General features: G+C 46.9%; 1 protein-coding gene across 1 annotated transcript in view; it reads right to left on the bottom strand.

Annotated features, from left to right (window-relative positions):
* Window positions 1-3,202: 3,202 nt before the first annotated feature.
* Window positions 3,203-19,423, bottom strand: part of LOC148539170 (astacin-like metalloendopeptidase) — a gene marked incomplete at its 5' end in the record, with an annotated part of 40,998 nt that continues 24,777 nt past the window's right edge. The window contains 6 exons of the mRNA XM_088451823.1: window positions 3,203-3,478; window positions 3,565-3,683; window positions 9,082-9,307; window positions 13,179-13,294; window positions 13,542-13,669; window positions 16,549-16,630. Of these exons, the coding sequence (XP_088307949.1) occupies window positions 3,203-3,478; window positions 3,565-3,683; window positions 9,082-9,307; window positions 13,179-13,294; window positions 13,542-13,669; window positions 16,549-16,630 (947 nt within the window). The remainder of the gene's footprint in view (window positions 3,479-3,564; window positions 3,684-9,081; window positions 9,308-13,178; window positions 13,295-13,541; window positions 13,670-16,548; window positions 16,631-19,423) is intronic.

Raw genomic sequence — 19,423 nt, 5'->3', positions numbered from 1 at the left:
GTTAACATTTCATATCGGAGTTTTTTCCTGCGTTAAAGTCTGGTGCGTGCTCCCGCTTATCCCCGTATTCAATATAAAATTAACGAAAACGGGAAACTCCGAAGTTGGATTTGCGTAAAGTTACGAATTTTTCCTTAAAATAATTGTAAGACCCCCCTAAAGTTGTAAAAACATGGGGGATCACTATGGGTACCCCGTTTTAGCCTTTAATTGAAAGTCGGGGATTTAAATAGCCGCAGCAGGTGTTTTTTTTCCCGACATTGAAGAAGTGATGCAGAAGAGCACTTAGGTTATTTTATTCATTTTTTTAAGTAGTCCCATCAAATTTGGGGTACATGAAAATGGGTACTAGCATATTTTGATGTCCCTAAAGTAAGTTTTTAAAAATTCTGCATTTGTGCACCTGCCGCTATAATTCTATTCTAGAAAACACCTGCCGCTATAAATCTATTCTAGAAAACACGTGCCGCATACTTGCAGAATAGCCCTGAACCTATTTCCCTATTGTTAAACAATTTTTTCCCACTTTTTTATTTTCACCCCAATTTTTAAATTCATTTTTGGGAGTGTCCCTATTTTTTTGAAAACTTTTTTTGACACAGTTCTTTTTTAAATGTCATTCCCAGGGGTGCAGGCTATTTTTTTTAAGCCTGCACCCCTAAACCCCAATTCTGCACTTTTTTTCGACACCTATTCAATGGTGAAAAGTTATCATCGTTTTTTATCTAAGACTTTTCAAAACTGCTATACGTCTTTGAAATTGAATAGGGTGTAAAAGTAAAACCTGCGATAATGACGTCATACCTCCGATATTAACTCAAAAACGCTGTTATTGCACCCATATTGAATACCCCTGTCCAAGCTTTATTAAATCTCCCCCTTAATATTTGATATATGTACTGTATGTAGCATTTGTACATACAGATATATGAATATATTGGTTATAGGAAAAGTTGGACTGCCCCCTTATTAAAACCCCCCAAAATGTGTTTTTATTTGTAAGGCAACCTGACCCTCACAGAATACAGCATACTCTTAAATAGTCATAAAAGATGTCCCCACACTAGGAACCCAGAAAAGCCGCTAATTACCCAGCAATCAATTACAGCTAATGGGACATCACCAGGTATGAAAAATTCTTCTTCCTTCCAAAGTAAAAATCAAGACTGAAGGCGCAGATGGTGCCCGATCTGATATTATCCTACATTCCTCTAGTCTGACATGTCAGATAAATGAGTTATACAGCAAACATCCATCTGCTGAATGACACAACTGCTGTTCGCCATACACTTTCAATTTACCCCAGTAAAGGGAGACATGGTTTCCCCGGCAACCTGAGGTAGAGTGTTTTACTAGGCCTCAGCCCCCTCGCTGCCTCAGTTATTTGTCCTCCTTTTGTCCTCCTGTTGTATTTTACCACTCGGTTACTCAGAGACGGGCGATACATGCCAGTATTATGTCTGTGCGGCGCAGGCCATTGTCCCCCGAGTTTAGTTAATTAATTAGGTTTTCAATAGGCTGGCGTGTTTGAGTGGTACATGTGTAGGAGACAGATAAACGTCTATAAAACTGAAGATTCATTGCTACTTCAGGATGACTGAGCGCGCCTCTTTGTCAGGACAGGCCTATAATAGAGAACAAGGCTGTCTGTTTGTTTTTCCTGCTGTGAGGCAGCCATAGTCCTGGATTTATGTGGAATATACTCAGAGGGCCTCATTTACGAAGCGCACTGTGAAGCGCCTTGGCGATGCACCAGTTGGTTGCACAGCGCGTATCAAATTACAGACCTGTTCCACTCTGTGGAAGAGGTCTTCTCTGCAAACTTGGGGGAAATGTAATGAAGTGGGTTTGCAGGGGGATTTGAAGATGTGAAACCAGGCTGGTTTTGCCTTTTTAAAAAAAAAAATTAAAAAAAAAATCACGTAGCAAAAATCACCAAAAAATCAGCAATTCAAAAAAATTGCAGTTCACTACATTTCACCCTAGAAGTGCATTTACTTGTGTGGGGAGACAGGAAAATCTCAACATGCACATGTGCAAAATTATATATATTTCTTATTAGTCTGAATTGGCCCCTGATTCAGGTTATCAGTAATTTGATGCACTGTTGCCCGTCTGTGGGATTGAACAAATCTGCCTACTTACAGCTTGAGCATCCAGAAGCCGTTTTACGACCACAGACCTTGCGCTGTGTACACTCTATCAACTCCCACCCTCTAATGCTGCATACACAGCGCGAACGATATTGTGTACAATATGAACGATTACGATATCATTATCGTTCATACCGTTCAATATCGTTCGTTGTGTATGCAAGACATTGTTAACGATACGCGCTCCCGCGGATCGTTAACGATATCTTTCATCGGCCGTACTTGCAGGCCAATCTGACGATATCGTAAGCATCATCCGCGGAATAGCTACTTTGCATACAATCGCCCGGTGGTCATACTAATATGTCCACTCAGTATATATATATACAGTATATATATATATATATATATATATATATATAAACCGGGTCACCTCATGTCTCCAAACCTGCTTGGCCCTGCCTTTATTTCTGGGCGTCCCCGACCTCTCTCGTAATAGCGCCTTTGTGCATACACTCTGTATAACGCATGCGTCATAGGGTTTTCAGAAATACTTGAACATCGGTGTTGCATGCAAATTACATGAACCAGGCGCACTGTGCCGTGACATCACCAGCGCCATCTTACACCGTCTAGCTAGACAGTGTGTGTCAGGCCCTCTGCCTGTTCAGTCCTACAAGGATTACAATAGTTTTATATTTATTCCTAGTTTATTCCTCATTTGTCATGTACAGGTGCATTGCAAATTAATTACAAATCACTTTATAGCTTTCAATGCAGGAGTTGAGGAGAATATCGTGCGTTTCCATCTGGGTATTGTGCGGCACTCGGAAATGAATGGTGAGACGGCAATCTTCTATTCCTTTGTGTTTGTCATTGTGATTGCACTGGAACACAATAAATCATATAATGAGCACAATAATCCGCCTGAGGCAATATCAGAGACATACGTACTGACAGAAAGGCGACAACACCCGCTCCCCGGTTCATGTATCACAAGATCTCCGGACCCAGTCATCCCAATGAACTACTGTAAAACCTGTTTTTATCTTATCTCTATTCTATGAATTACTTTAGCTTTGTCCTGTTGGCCACAATGTACATTTACCCTACAGAGATATTCCACCCCAAATATGAGCGATGAACAAACATGGCTGCTTACCGAAATAGTAGAAAGCGGAAAACCCGGCCCTGTTGAACCAGCTGTCGCTGTGAAATTGCAACAGGAGAGCGTTTCCGGTGGAGATGATGGTCGGTATGTGGACACTGCAGCAGTATCGGCCCAGCAGCGGCGAATCCGTTCTACCCCCATCATTAATTATAAGATAATCATAGAGACACGAGCTGGAGAACTCCAGGTCGAAGATTGTGAAGTTCAGGACAATCTGAAGAAGACATTGGGGCGAAGGGGTTATAGTTCCTGCAGCGAGTGCGCTAAGACCCGGGGCATTACAAACACAAGCTTCCTTACCCGATACCCCTCAGGAGCCCATATGGTGGAGATACAATTCGACAGGTTTGGGTAGAGATCCGGGTAACCAGGAGAAGTGATTGTGCCGTTGTCACTTGTGTACATCCCACCGCAGTCCACTAGAGAAAACATATTATTCTAGGTCAAAATGTACAAGCTACAAGGGTTCAATAAGTAAGGTCAGAGCCGTCACTAGACTTTTTGGTGCCCTGTGCCAGAAAGAGCATTGGCGCCCCCCTCATTTTTCAAATGTACATACTGCACCCAAAAAAGGGCCATGGCCTCATGGGGAAGGGCCAGGGAAGAGATAGGAGAGGCCAGGAGATGCTGGGGATATATAGAGACATAATATAGTGCACCTGAGAGAGGGCCATGGTCTCATGGGGAAGGGCCAGGGAAGAGATAGGACAGGCCAGGAGATGCTGGGGATAAATAGGGACATAATATAGTGCACCTGAGAGAGGGCCATGGCCTCATGGGGAAGGGCCAGGGAAGAGATAGGGGAGGCCAGGAGATGCTGGGGATAAATAGGGACATAAAATAGTGCACCTGAGAGAGGGCCATGGCCTCATGGGGAAGGGCAAGGGAAGAGATAGGGGAGGCCAGGAGATGCTGGGGATATATAGAGACATAATATAGTGCACCTGAGAGAGGGCCATGGTCTCATGGGGAAGGGCCAGGGAAGAGATAGGACAGGCCAGGAGATGCTCGGGATAAATAGGGACATAATATAGTGCACCTGAGAGAGGGCCATGGCCTCATGGTGAAGGGCCAGGGAAGAGATAGGGGAGGCCAGGAGATGCTGGGGATAAATAGGGACATAAAATAGTGCACCTGAGAGAGGGCCATGGCCTCATGGGGAAGGGCCAGGGAAGAGATAGGGGAGGCAAGGAGATGCTGGGGATAAATAGGGACATAATATAGTGCACCTGAGAGAGGGCCATGGCCTCATGGGGAAGGGCGAGGGAAGAGATAGGGGAGGCCAGGAGATGCTGGGGATAAATAGGGAAATAATATAGTGCACCTGAGAGAGGGCCATGGCCTCATGGGGAAGGGCCAGGGAAGAGATAGGGGAGGCCAGGAGATGCTGGGGAGAAATAGGGACATAATATAGTGCACCTGAGAGAGGGCCATGGCCTCATGGGGAAGGGCCAGGGAAGAGATAGGGGAGGCCAGGAGATGTTGGGGATAAATAGGGACATAATATAGTGCCCCTGAGAGAGGGCCATGGCGTCATGGGGAAGGGCCAGGGAAGAGATAGGGGAGGCCAGGAGATGCTGGGGATAAATAGGGACATACCATAGTGCACCTGAGAGAGGGCCATGGCCTCATGGGGAAGGGCGAGGGAAGAGATAGGGGAGGCCAGGAGATGCTGGGGAGAAATAGGGACATAATATAGTGCACCTGAGAGAGGGCCATGGCCTCATGGGGAAGGGCCAGGGAAGAGATAGGGGAGGCCAGGAGATGTTGGGGATAAATAGGGACATAATATAGTGCCCCTGAGAGAGGGCCATGGCGTCATGGGGAAGGGCTAGGGAAGAGATAGGGGAGGCCATGAGATGCTGGGGATAAATAGGGACATAATATAGTGCACCTGAGAGAGGGCCATGGCCTCATGGGGAAGGGCCTGAGAAGAGATAGGGGAGGCCAGGAGATGCTGGGGATAAATAGGGACATAATATAGTGCACCTGAGATAGGGCCATGGTCTCATGGGGAAGGGCCAGGGAAGAGATAGAACAGGCCAGGAGAGGGCCATGGCCTCATGGGGAAGGGCCAGGGAAGAGATAGGGGAGGCCAGGAGATGCTGGGGATAAATAGGGACATAATATAGTGCACCTGAGATAGGGCCATGGTCTCATGGGGAAGGGCCAGGGAAGAGATAGAATAGGCCAGGAGATGCTGGGGATAAATAGGGACATAATATAGTGCACCTGAGAGAGGGCCATGGTCTCATGGGGAAGGGCCAGGGAAGAGATAGGACAGGCCAGGAGATGCTGGGGATAAATAGGGACATAACATAGTGCACCTGAGAGAGGGCCATGGCGTCATGGGGAAGGGCCAGGGAAGAGATAGGGGAGGCCCAGAGATGCTGGGGATAAATAGGGACATAATATAGTGCACCTGAGAGAGGGCCATGGCCTCATGGGGAAGGGCCAGGGAAGAGATAGGGGAGGCCAGGAGATGCTGGGGATAAATAGGGACATAATATAGTGCACCTGAGAGAGGGCCATGGCGTCATGGGGAAGGGCCAGGGAAGAGATAGGGGAGGCCCGGAGATGCTGGGGATAAATAGGGACATAATATAGTGCACCTGAGAGAGGGCCATGGCCTCATGGGGAAGGGCCAGGGAAGAGATAGAATAGGCCAGGAGATGCTGGGGATAAATAGGGACATAATATAGTGCACCTGAGAGAGGGCCATGGTCTCATGGGGAAGGGCCAGGGAAGAGATAGGGGAGGCCAGGAGATGCTGGGGATAAATAGGGACATAATATAGTGCACCTGAGAGAGGGCCATGGCCTCATGGGGAAGGGCCAGGGAAGAGATAGGGGAGGCCAGGAGATGCTGGGGATAAATAGGGACATAATATAGTGCACCTGAGAGAGGGCCATGGCCTCATGGGGAAGGGCCAGAGAAGAGATAGGGTTGACCAGGAGATACTGGGGATAAAAAGGGACATAATATAGTGCACCTGAGATAGGGCCATGGTCTCATGGGGAAGGGCCAGGGAAGAGATAGCACAGGCCAGGAGATGCTGGGGATAAAAAGGGACATAACATAGTGCACCTGAGAGAGGGCCATGGCCTCATGGGGAAGGGCCAGGGAAGAGATAGGGGAGGCCAGGAGATGCTGGGGATAAATAGGGACATAATATAGTGCACCTGAGAGAGGGCCATGGCCTCATGGGGAAGGGCTAGGGAAGAGATAGGGGAGGCCAGGAGATGTTGGGGATAAATAGGGACATAATATAGTGCACCTGAGAGAGGGCCATGGCGTCATGGGGAAGGGCTAGGGAAGAGATAGGGGAGGCCAGGAGATGCTGGGGATAAATAGGGACATAATATAGTGCACCTGAGAGAGGGCCATGGCCTCATGGGGAAGGGCCAGGGAAGAGATAGGGGAGGCCAGGAGATGTTGGGGATAAATAGAGACATAATATAATGCACCTGAGAGAGGGCCATGGCCTAATGGGGAAGGGCCAGGGAAGAGATAGGGGAGACCAGGAGATGCTGGGGATAAAAAGGGACATAATATAGTGCACCTGAGAGAGGGCCATGACCTCATGGGGAAGGGCCAGGGAAGAGATAGGGGAGGCCAGGAGATGCTGGGGATAAATAGGGACATAATATAGTGCACCTGAGATAGGGCCATGGTCTCATGGGGAAGGGCCAGGGAAGAGATAGGACAGGCCAGGAGATGCTGGGGATAAATAGGGACATAACATAGTGCACCTGAGAGAGGGCCATGGCCTCATGGGGAAGGGCCAGGGAAGAGATAGGGGAGGCCAGGAGATGCTGGGGATAAATAGCGACATAATATAGTGCACCTGAGAGAGGGCCATAGCCTCATGGGGAAGGGCCAGGGAAGAGATAGGGGAGGCGAGGAGATGTTGGGGATAAATAGAGACATAATATAGTGCACCTGAGAGAGGGCCATGGCGTCATGGGGAAGGGCTAGGGAAGAGATAGGGGAGGCCAGGAGATGCTGGGGATAAATAGGGACTTAATATAGTGCACCTGAGAGAGGGCCATGGCCTCATGGGGAAGGGCCATGGAAGAGATAGGAGAGGCCAGGAGATGCTGGAGATAAATAGGGACATAATATAGTGCACCTGAGAGAGGGCCATTGCCTCATGGGGAAGGGCCTGGGAAGAGATAGGGGAGACCAGGAGATGCTGGGGATAAATAGGGACATAACATAGTGCACCTGAGAGAGGGCCATGGCCTCATGGGGAAGGGCCAGGGAAGAGATAGGGGAGGCCAGGAGATGCTGGGGATAAATAGGGACATAATATAGTGCACCTGAGAGAGGGCCATGGCCTCATGGGGAAGGGCCAGGGAAGGGATAGGGGAGGCCAGGAGATGTTGGGGATAAATAGGGACATAATATAGTGCACCTGAGAGAGGGCCATGGCCTCATGGGGAAGGGCCAGGGAAGAGATAGGGGAGGCCAGGAGATGCTGGGGATGAAATAAGAGGAAGCTACAAGCAACAATGATAATAAACAGAAATTTGACAGGCCCAAACAGCGCCCCCTGACCTATTGTGCCCTGTGCGATGGCATCGGCCGCACTACCCTAGCTACGGCCCTGAGAAAGGTAACAAGACCTCTCACGTGTGTAATGTTATCTATTTATTCTAATTTCCAGAGCGGGTAGTCCGCTGCTTCCGCTCACGGCCATTAGACTGCGCCTCATATCAGTCATACTGTTCTAACAGATGCTGATGGAAACGTGGTCAAACATTGAGGTGCGTAATTCTGCGTCTAATGGGCACATCAGCAGCTGATATTCATCGCCAACTTGTAGCGGTGTACGGTGATAACGTCATCTCACGGAAACAGGTTTGGGTTTGGTGCATTGCCTTTTTGTCATCTGTGGTGGACAAGCTTGGCTGGCTGGATCACTGCTCATGTTGAATGTCTGTCCTACGGTTATCAAAGGCAGTGCACCAAACCCAAACCTGTTCCGTGTCATGAGGTTATTACCGTACACCTCGACAAGTTGGCAATGAATTGGCAAAGAATTTGGTGTGAATTTGAAGTTGGCGACAAATTATCGCCAAATTATCACAAGTTCGGATTAGTTCGGATTTCTCTTATTGGTTATCCAAAACACTTGACAGCCAGATAGCCAATATGATGCCGTTTTTGAGATCCGAACATATCTGGGTAAAACCAAACCGCACATCTCTAACTGTAACCTTCCACCTGGTTCAGCCTGGTGCTGGTTTTTAAAAAATCAGGGGGACCTCACACCGTTTTTTTCCCACCAATTTTTCAAGACCAGACAGGGCTGAAAGGTCCAGCGCTGGTTAATGATTTGGGGGGGACCCCACGCCATTTTTTTCTCTGATTTTAACTATTTAATTACACTGCAACACAACTTTTCCTCACAGCTTATGAATCTCCCGGAATGGGTCAGTGTCAGCAAAATTCTAGTAGTCAAATAAAGAGGACTCCTGCTATGAAGTATGAACCTACCTACCCCCACCTATTCTACACGGCCCGGTGCATCCTTGCTACCTTCCTAACCTACACTCTCAGCCACACTCCCCTTCCTCTTGTTCCAGCTGCGGCCTCATCCATGAGGTCTTAAGCAGGGCCCTCCCTTCTTCCTGATTTCATGTCTACATTTACTTAGACTCCAATGCTGCAGATAATTGTGGCACCTTACACACTAATGTGGGGACCATATTAATATATATATATATATATATTTATATATATATATATATATATATATTTATATATATATATATATATATGCCCAGTGATGGGTTTAATTGTGCTCCGTACCTAAACCGTAGGAAGCCTTTAAGTCAGCTGATGTAAGAGTCTCTTCGCGCACGAATTCAAGCAGCATGGTGCTTCCAGAGGCTACCAGCAGGGGGAGTGTTTTACTTCCACAAACTCTGTCTAACAATAAGGGGGACTTTTTGCTTGGTCCATCATATACTGTAATGTAATTAGAAGTGCATCCAGCTGTAGGCGAAACATCAAATATATCAAACTGCAAGACAGCCTGTAAGACATGAAATATATTTTCAGATACATGTTAGTCTTGTCCTCTAACACTATAATGCTCAGATTGGCTATTATTATTACTAGTATATTGGATCGAGCGAACGCCAGGACGGGGGAACGCTCCGTGCCCCTGCCCTTACACTTACCCTGGGGGCACTACCCTATGGTCCCGACTCCCTTCTATCTGTCCTCCGCAATGGGAGCCTCAGGTTGATACCAGGACATGCCATAGCCGTTATTATATAGAACAGTATTTATTCCTTAATATACTATATTTAACCAAATTTGTATTTTATAAAAATATAATAATACGGCTTTAAGCCCCGACTGTCACTGGTGCTCTGTAACGCTAGTAAAAAAAAAAAAAAGTCAAAACCAGCTAGCACGTGGGCTCCGTCAGCTTCCACATGACGGTTACCAACGGTAAATACCTGTGGATAGAACAAGATGGTACCACCGCACTAGCCAATAGTGGTAGTGAGTATGGTGACACTAGAAGTAATGCTTTATAATGTCGCCACTTATGACAAATGTTTTCACTAGCAATAAGACACATTAAAGCCAAGCTGGGGCGTATTTTGAATGGGCGTCATTACGCTAATGTAAGAGGATGCCGGCAATTAGAATACTGGCGCAGAAACCAGGTGCCGGCATCCTGAAAGTAAGTAGTGAGGTTAGGGGGAGGGTTAGGGGTTAGGCACTAAGAGGGGATGGTTAGGCTTAGGGTGCGGGGAGGGGGAGGTTAGGCACTAGGGGGAGGTTAAGTTTAGGCACCGGGCAGGGAGGGTTAGAGGTAGGGAGAGGGGGAGGGTTAGGATACCTACTGACAGGTGTCGGTATCCTAACCCTGTTGGGATGCCGGCATCAGGATTTTAACTGCCGAGATCCTGAGCGCCGGCATCCTGTACCCAACCCAATGTAAGTGCCCCCATTAATTTGATAAAATTGCCTCCAATAGTCTGGGTGACTGTGTGTGACCCCAGTTGGTTATGTGCATGTGTGACTCTGTGAGTGTGTGACTCTGTGCATGTCTGACTCTGTGCATGTGTGACTCTATGTATGTGTGACTCTGTGCATGTTTGACTCTGTGCATGTGACTCTATGTGTGAGTGACTCTGTGCATGTGTGACTCTGTGTGTGACTCTGTGCATGTGTGACTCTGTGCGTGTGTGACTGTGCGTATGTGACTCTGTGTGTGTGACTCTGTGCATGTGTGACTCTGCATGTGAGACCCTCTGCGTGTGTGACTCTGTGCGTGTGTGACTGTGCATGCGTGACTCTGTGCATGTGTGACTTTGTGTGTGTGTGTGACCCTGTGCGTGTGTGACTCTGTGCAAGTGTGACTCTGTTCATGTGTGACTCTGTGCATGTGTGACTCTGTGCATGTGTGACTGTGTCTGTGTGTGACTGTGTGTGTGTGACTGTGTGCATGTGGGACTCTGTGTGTGTGTGTAACCCTGTGCGTGTGAGACCCTGTGCATGTGTGACCCTGTGCGTGTGTGACCCTGTGCGTGGGTGACTCTGTGCATGGGTGACTCTGTGCATGGGTGACTCTGTGCTTCTGTGACTCTATGTGTGACTCTGTGTGTGACTCTGTGCATGTGTGACTCTTTGCGTGTGTCACCCTGTGCATGTGTGGCTCTGTGTGTGTGACTCTGTGCATGTGTGACTCTGTGCGTGTGTGACTGTGCGTATGTGACTCTGTGTGTGTGACTCTGTGCATGTGTGACTCTCTGCATGTGAGACCCTCTGCATGTGTGACTCTGTGCGTGTGTGACTGTGCATGCGTGACTCTGTGCATGTGTGACTTTGTGTGTGTGTGTGACCCTGTGCGTGTGTGACTCTGTGCAAGTGTGACTCTGTTCATGTGTGACTCTGTGCATGTGTGACTCTGTGCATGTGTGACTGTGTCTGTGTGTGACTGTGTGTGTGTGACTGTGTGCATGTGGGACTCTGTGTGTGTGTGTAACCCTGTGCGTGTGAGACCCTGTGCATGTGTGACCCTGTGCGTGTGTGACCCTGTGCGTGGGTGACTCTGTGCATGGGTGACTCTGTGCATGGGTGACTCTGTGCTTCTGTGACTCTATGTGTGACTCTGTGTGTGACTCTGTGCATGTGTGACTCTTTGCGTGTGTCACCCTGTGCATGTGTGGCTCTGTGTGTGTGTGACTCTGTGCATGTGTGACACTGTGCGTGAGTGACTCTGTGCAAGTGTGACGCTACGTCTCTGTACATATGTGACCTTGCGAGCGTCTGTGTGTCTCTGTACGCGTATCTCTGTGCATTTCTGTGTATAGGTGTGCGTTGCTGGGGCAGAAGCATATGGAAGGTGTTGCAATAGAAGTACATTGAGGTGGGTGATAGTGTGGGATGAAGAAGTTGCTGGGTAGAAATGAACTGAGGGGAAGAAATTAATTGCGAGGGAGGGAACTGAGGAAGACATGTATTACATGGGAGTATTAAGTGACTGGAGGGGGGTGAATTCACTTTAGGACATGAAGTGATCGGTGGTAGACATAAATTGATCTGGACTGAGGGCGTGAGTTTGTGCATGCTCAGTACTGCTGTCCACAGGAAGACGGCGCGGGCGCCATTTTCCTGGAGACCCGTATATGCGCAGTAGATTCTGGCACTAAGCCAGAATCTACTGCTGCACCACCCGCCGCGGCACCGCACAAGAGAGACGAGGGCCCGCATTCAGTCTGCACACAGGCCCCCTCCTCTCTTAAAACACCCCTGCCTCTGTAAGTCTGGAGACCCTCTATGTCTACGGCAGCTTGAGCTTACCCAGAAGGCTGATGGCCGCCTGGTCTGCGTTCCATGTTTCCGGTTTTGTGCATGAGCGGCGGATGTGAGATGCTGTCAGTGTGCGTCTGTATGCACTGGGTCATTAGCATATTTTCGCAATTGCGATCTGTGATAGATCGCAGCTGCGATGGTTTTAGAGTCCACTTTCTTAATAAAGCGCTGGGCCATGAACTGGCCTTTGGGGGGGGGGGTGAATTGATCTGGACTGAGAGAATGGAGGACATGGAAAGGCACTGTGCTGGGGGAATCCTTCCTCGCTGGGGCAGTATGATCACAGGATAGCTGGTGGCGAGGGTGGGCTGCTGTCTCTGTAATTCAGCAGATACCTACACACCGAGAGGCGTCACCTGACCATTTTGGATTTAGGTTGCTGCTGCTGGTGGTGTCACCTAGTACCATTTCCACTGCGCTCAGGGATGACTTCCTCAGCCAGGAGGTAAGTACCTGGGAACAGTGCGTGAAATAGAGAGGAGATCACACCCTACTAGGTGCTCAGCCTCTGACCAGACTAAGCTGAGGCCCTCAGCCCATCATACAGTCTTTAGTCAGCTCATATAATTTATTTCTGTTGGTGTTAGTTGCAGTGCGTGCTTGCCCAGGTACAATGGAGAGGAAAGTAGTTGAAGTGTAATCTGGTTCCCTCTCCGTGATTTGGTCATTTCCCGTCTAGTGGTGGTACACTCTGGGACACTTGTACATACTTTCCCCTGGGCTAAAGGTTACCAGCATCCTCTGGACCAGATACTCCTGTTCTCGCCGGAGAGTCCCCTAACCCTTCCTGCACATCTGTCACTCTCAGACATTCTAGAGCATCGATCGATTACAGGTCGGTTGCAAAAAGTTGCCTACGCAACTGGAAACCAGCAAAATCCATATAGAAAAAAAAGTATTTATTTTATTTATTTGAAGTGAATCATTTCTTTGAGCTACTTAACACTTCGTCCATGTTACTATGTTAGATAATGTATTGCTTGGATTATCATGCCCATAATAAGTGCAATGTGGAGCCAGGACACTTTGCCTAATCCCAGAGCTCATCTTAGTACCAGACCTGGAATTACCTTATTTCTGTTGACGCTGACAAGCCAAATGCAGTCTGTTGCATCAGAGTATGGCGTCATGTAAGACTGGACATCCAAATATCCCTGGAGCCCCGTTAGTAAATAGCTGCATGCATCTAAAAAAAAACAACATTTACCAACAGCTGACTTAGGAACAAGGGCGATCACTGAATGCATTGGGTTATACATCTTAAAATGTTCAGTTGATGGGAAAATACAGTTTTTGGTTTTTTTTATAATTCAATCACAACTAAAATCGGTGTTTTGCAAATCTTTCATCCACTACACCAGATTCACTTGTACAGATAGGATTTGTGAGTGTTAGATTCTTTAGTCTAAGTATATGTACACTTGCTCACATACTGCATTCGTAGAGATTCTTAATCTTAGAAACATCTAATGGGCTGAGTCCATATCTCTGGCCGATTTCTACAGATTGGTCCGGTTTGGGTGTGAGGCTCGGTAGTCCAGATGTGTTGCTGTATGAGTACCTGCAAAAACATAGGAGCTGCCCTCAGATGTCAATCACTGAAACTTGTGTTCATTAAAGAGAAAGATAAATATTCTTATTTACAAATGACCAAGATTCAAAATAAGAGGGAAATAATGAGTTGCATATAGAGTTCAGTAAAATAAGGTAAATACAGTTCGGTCTGGTGTTACCCTAATTTGATACATCCACCCAAAGCTCCAACACACCAGCACTGTGATCCTCACCTTCTAAGCATGCCGTGTTGTTGCCGATGTGGAGTTCCCAACCTCTCTCCTTCTAGGCATGCCATGGTATTATTGATGTGGAGTTCCCATCCTCTCTCTTTCTAGGCATACCATGATGTTGTCGATGTGGAGTTCCCATCCTCTCTCTTTCTAGGCATGCCGTGGTCGTGTCAATGTGGAGTTCCCATCCTCTTTCCTTCTAGGCATGCCATGGTGTTATCAATGTGGAGTTCCCATCCTCTCTCTTTCTAGATATGCTGTGGTGTTGTCAATGTGGAGTTCCCATCCTCTCTCTTTCTAGATATGCTGTGGTGTTGTCAATGTGGAGTTCCCATCCGCTCTCCTTCTAGGCATGCCGTGGTGTTGTCAATGTGGGGTTCCCATCCTCTCTCCTTCTAGATATGCTGTGGTGTTGTCAATGTGGAATTCCCATCCTCTCTCCTTCTAGATATGCCGTGGTGTTGTCAATGTGGAATTCCCATCCTCTCACCTTCTAGGCATTCTGTGGTCATGTCAATGTGGAGTTCCCATCCTCCCTCCTTCTAGGCATGCTGTGGTGTAGTCATTGTGGAGTTCCCATCCTCTCTCCTTCTAGATATGCCGTGGTGTTGTCAATGTGGAGTTCCCATCCTCTCTCCTTCTAGGCATGCCGTGGTGTTGTCAATGTGTGGTTCCCATCCTCTCTCCTTCTAGATATGCTGTGGTGTTGTCAATGTGGAGTTCCCATCCTCTCTCCTTCTAGATATGCCGTGGTGTTGTCAATGTGGAATTCCCATCCTCTCACCTTCTAGGCATTCTGTGGTCATGTCAATGTGGAGTTCCCATCCTCCCTCCTTCTAGGCATGCTGTGGTGTAGTCATTGTGGAGTTCCCATCCTCTCTCCTTCTAGATATGCCGTGGTGTTGTCAATGTGGAGTTCCCATCCTCCCTCCTTCTAGGCATGCCGTGGTGTTGTCAATGTAGAGTTCCCATCCTCTCTCCTTCTAGGCATCCCGTGATGTTGTTAATGTGGAGTCGCCATCCTCTCTCCTTCTAGGCATGCCATGGTGTGGTCGGTGTGACCTTACCATCCTCCCTCCTTCTAGGCATGCTGTGGTGTTGTCAATGTGAAGTTCCCTTTCTCTTTCCTTCTAGGCATCCCGTGATGTTGTCAATGTGGAGTCGCCATCCTCTCTCCTTCTAGGCATGCCATGGTGTGGTCGGTGTGACCTTACCATCCTTTCTCCTTCTAGGCATGCCATGGTGTGGTCGGTGTGACCTTACCATCCTCTCTCCTTATAGGTATGCCGTGGTGTTGTCGGTGTGACCTTCCCTTCCTTTCTCCTTCTAGGCATGCCGTGGTGATGTCGGTGTGAACTTACCATCCTCCCTCCTTCTAGGTATGCCGTGTTGATGTCGGTGTGAACTTACCATCCTCCCTCCTTCTAGGCAAATGGTTTTTCACACTTATGTGCTTGAATGTTGTGCTCACTAGAGAGGGGCATCAACAACAACACGGCTGCCTATCTGCTCCAGAGCACAAACAGTGAAACATCTAACTCAGCATAAGGCTCTTAGGGCCTCATTCAGCAGCGGACGCAATGATGATATTTACGCAGAACCAGCGATTGTTAGCCAGTGTGCTTGCGTGTAAGCCGCACTGCGCACAGGCAACAATTGTTTTGCGATTGTGGCCGCACAGAGGATTCACTCGCAAAGTGAGTAACAGGTTTTCAGACCCGTTTGGGGGAGGTAACAGGTGGTGGCTAGGCAAATGCAGTCACGTCTGACCATTTAAACGCTGTTTCATGGACGTGCAGAAATTAGCCGTTGCGATCACTCTTGCAGCATGAGAGCGCTCCGCGTGTTAGGACTCGTGCTGCAGTGTTTGCAGCTGGTCAGACTTGCCGTATACGCTGCGTGGCTGGCTGACTAGAAGTGGGCGTTCCTATGCTCGGGTGAGCTGTGGAAGCATTAGCGTATTGTCGTAGCTGTATTCCGTGCAGAATCGCAGATGTGATTGCATTAGTGAATCAGGGCCCTTAGGCCCTGACTCAGAGCCGGACGTTCTGAAAGAGCGCTCGCTCTGAATCTGGGCGTTGTTTTTTTTTGTGCGGCCTCCTGGCCGCTCGCATAGCTGTGGGTGACCACCCACAGCTATTGTGAGCAGCCAGAATGATGGTCAAGACCATCGCGATCATCTGGCTTGCGACGAGACCCTTGTGGTAGGGTCTCGTGGCCGCAAGCCCCAGAGAGCTTCTGGCTCTAACAGAGCCGGAAGCTCTCCCACTGACCTCACTTGTGAGGTCAGTGGGGCCGCCCACAAATGGCAGGCGTTCGCTTGGGAACACCTCCGTTTGTGAAGCCACCCCCCGGCCATGCCTACCAAACGGGGCAAGCTGTCAATCACCATCGACAGCTCGCCCCCTTTGGTGCGAGACCCAGAGCGACGGAGCACCCGTCGCTAGCCGGGTCTCGCGCATGCGCATGACGGAGCCGGCTCCGTCGTGCACATGCCCAGTGGGCAAACATCGACCCAGTTGCGAGTGCTCAGTGCTTGCGACCGTTTCTGAATCAGGCCCTTAGTTCTGATCTTGCAAAAATAACTGTTATATAATGAAAGAATTGCCCAGGTGCGTGAGAAGCCTCTACGGGTCCCAGTTATGCCTCTTACCTTCCATAGTGCATCACTGAGGCATAGTCATATGGTAGATTCACGTTGTTTGTGTCAACTAACTCAAATTCACCCCAATCACCTGCATTTAAAAAACATAATATATATTTTTTGTGAATCTAACTACAAAACACAACTTTGTTTGACGTATATATAGCATTTTAATACAGATGTCATGGCCATATATTGGCGCAATAGAGCTTCTAGAGTTTTAGTTATTATCATTTTTCTTTCACCAGCCTCAATCTTTATAGTAATACCAATTCACTATAAAGGCATTATCACTATTAGAATACGTTATTATAGTTTATCTTAATGACGTACTTGTGTATTTGTACAGATTTTACTAAACACATTCCCTTTTTCTTTTTAGCTTGCTAACACCAAGATACATCCCTTCGCTTAAATATCTTCCAACCCGACATCTCTGCTCTGCACAAGATCTGCGTCTCTCACCCCCGCACATTACTTGTTCCCATGCACGGTTACAGGACTTTTTTTGGGCTGCACCCACCGTGTGGAATGCCCTCCCACGCACAATAAGACTTACCACTAGTTTCCAAACATTCAAGCGTTCCCTGAAAACTCACCTCTTCAGACAAGCCTATCAGATTTCAGGACCGCCCACCTAACCTTTTATAGCTTCCCTATCTAACTCCCTTCTTATAGTAAACACCTATCACATCTTCTCTTTCTTCAATTTAACATCCTCCTGTGATTGGATTATACAGATCACCGAGAACCTCTGCAATCGGGCTGGACCAATATGCAATATGTAGCACCTCTCCTTATGTATCACCTATTTCCCTATAGATTGTAAGCTTGCGAGCAGGGCCCTCTTACCTTTATGTCTGTCTCTTACAACCCAGTCTTGTTCTATTAATGTTGTTTCAAATTGTAAAGCGCAAAGGAATATGCTGCGCTATATAAGAAACTGTTAATAAATAAATTGTTTCAAATTACATATTATCTACAAACATAAATAGTGTAATACAAAAAAGAGAAAAATATATAAATAGTGAAAAAGGTAGAAAATGTGTATTAAAATTACACTGTATGCCTCCTATGGAATCTCATCATTTTCTATGTGGCATGAATTGACCAATTGCACAAGAGGATACAATGTGTATTATAGGAGTACAATCATAGTGCGCATTTGGATTATGCTGATATTTTCTCCTGCCACAGTGGAAAAATCCTCTCTATCATATCATCATATTGAAGCACATTAACTTCAGTTTTGATGTGTACATATTAATTGTCTCTATTGCCTCGTTAAAGCTTCAGTAGCGAAACGCACGTCGGCATTTCCGCTGTATGCCGGAATTAATCTTAACAATCTGAAAGTAATACCTTGTATGTGATCTACTTATGTTCAATGTACATGGAATCAATGACAGTGCTCCTATATGTATGGTAGTGATAAAGACCACGTGGATGGTCACTCCATATCTAGGGCTTCTGCCCGTATCTGCAATGAGAGACATCCCAATACCTATCATGAAATAGATCATTTATAGAATACTCATAACAGATATACTGACACTGAAATGATAAAGCACTAAGGATTTGTAGTCCCATTTGGTTGATAAATGTGTGGAGGGGAGAACGATATCCCAAAACAACCATAAGATAGGGACATTAAATAAGGGAATTACTATTCCGTGTGAGAGCAGTAGTGCACACAGGGGGGGTTTCTGAGTACCCAGAAACCCCCCCTGACAGACTGAAGTGCAGGAACCATGTTCTTACCTTACATGTGTGCAAGGTATGTGTGACATATGTATGTGTGTGTACATATGTGTGTATGTGTATATGTGTGCTTGTCTATATGCATGTAAATGTATGTGTATTCACACACACATTATTTATATATATATATATATATATATATATATATATATAGAAATATATATATATATATATATGTACACAGTCAGGAGCATAAATATTGGGACATTGACAGAATTTTCAGATTTTGGCCTCTATTCACCACCACAATAGCTTTGAAATGAAACAAACAAGATGTGCTTTAACTGCAGACTTTCAGATTTAATTTGAGGGTAATTACATCCAAATCATGTGAACGGTGTAGGAATTACAGTGGTTTAAGGGGCCAAAAGTAATGGGACAAACTAAACAATATTAAATCTAACTTTCACTTTTTAATACTTTGTTGCAAATCCTTTGCAGGCAATTACAGCCTGAAGTCTGGAACGCATAGACATCACCAGACGCTGGGTTTCATCCCTGGTGATGCTCTGCCAGGCCTCTACTGCAAATGTCTTCAGTTCCTGCTTGTTCTTGGGGCATTTTCCCTTCAGTTTTGTCTTCATCAAGTGAAATGCAGGCTCAATCGGATTCAGGTCAGGGGATTGACTTGGCCATTGCATAACACTCCACTTTTTAGCCTTAAAAAACTTTGGTTGCTTTTGCAGTATGCTTCAGGTCATTGCCCATCTGCACTGTGAAGCGCCGTCCAATGAGCTCTGAAGCATTTGACTGAATATGAGCATATAATATTGCCCAAAACACTTCAGAATTTATTCTGCTGCTTTTGTCAGCAGTCACATCATCAATAAATACAAGGGAACCAGTTCCATTGGCAGCCATACATGCCCACGCCATGACACTACCACCACCATGCTTCACTGATGAGATGGCATGTTTTGGATCATGTGCAGTTCCTTTCCTTCTCCATACTCTTCTCTTCCCATCACTCTGGTACAAGTTGATCTTTGTCTCATCTGTCCATAGGATGTTGTTCCAGAACTGTAATGGCTTTTTTAGATGTTGTTTGGCAAACTCTAATCTGGTCTTCCTGTTTTTGAGGCTCACCAATGGTTTTCATCTTGTGGTGAACCCTCTATATTCA

The sequence above is a fragment of the Taudactylus pleione genome, unplaced genomic scaffold (assembly GCF_031769625.1).
Source record: "Taudactylus pleione unplaced genomic scaffold, aTauple2 ptg000027l, whole genome shotgun sequence".
Lineage (NCBI taxonomy): Eukaryota > Metazoa > Chordata > Amphibia > Anura > Myobatrachidae > Taudactylus > Taudactylus pleione.
This window is presented reverse-complemented; position numbering and strand designations above follow the sequence as displayed.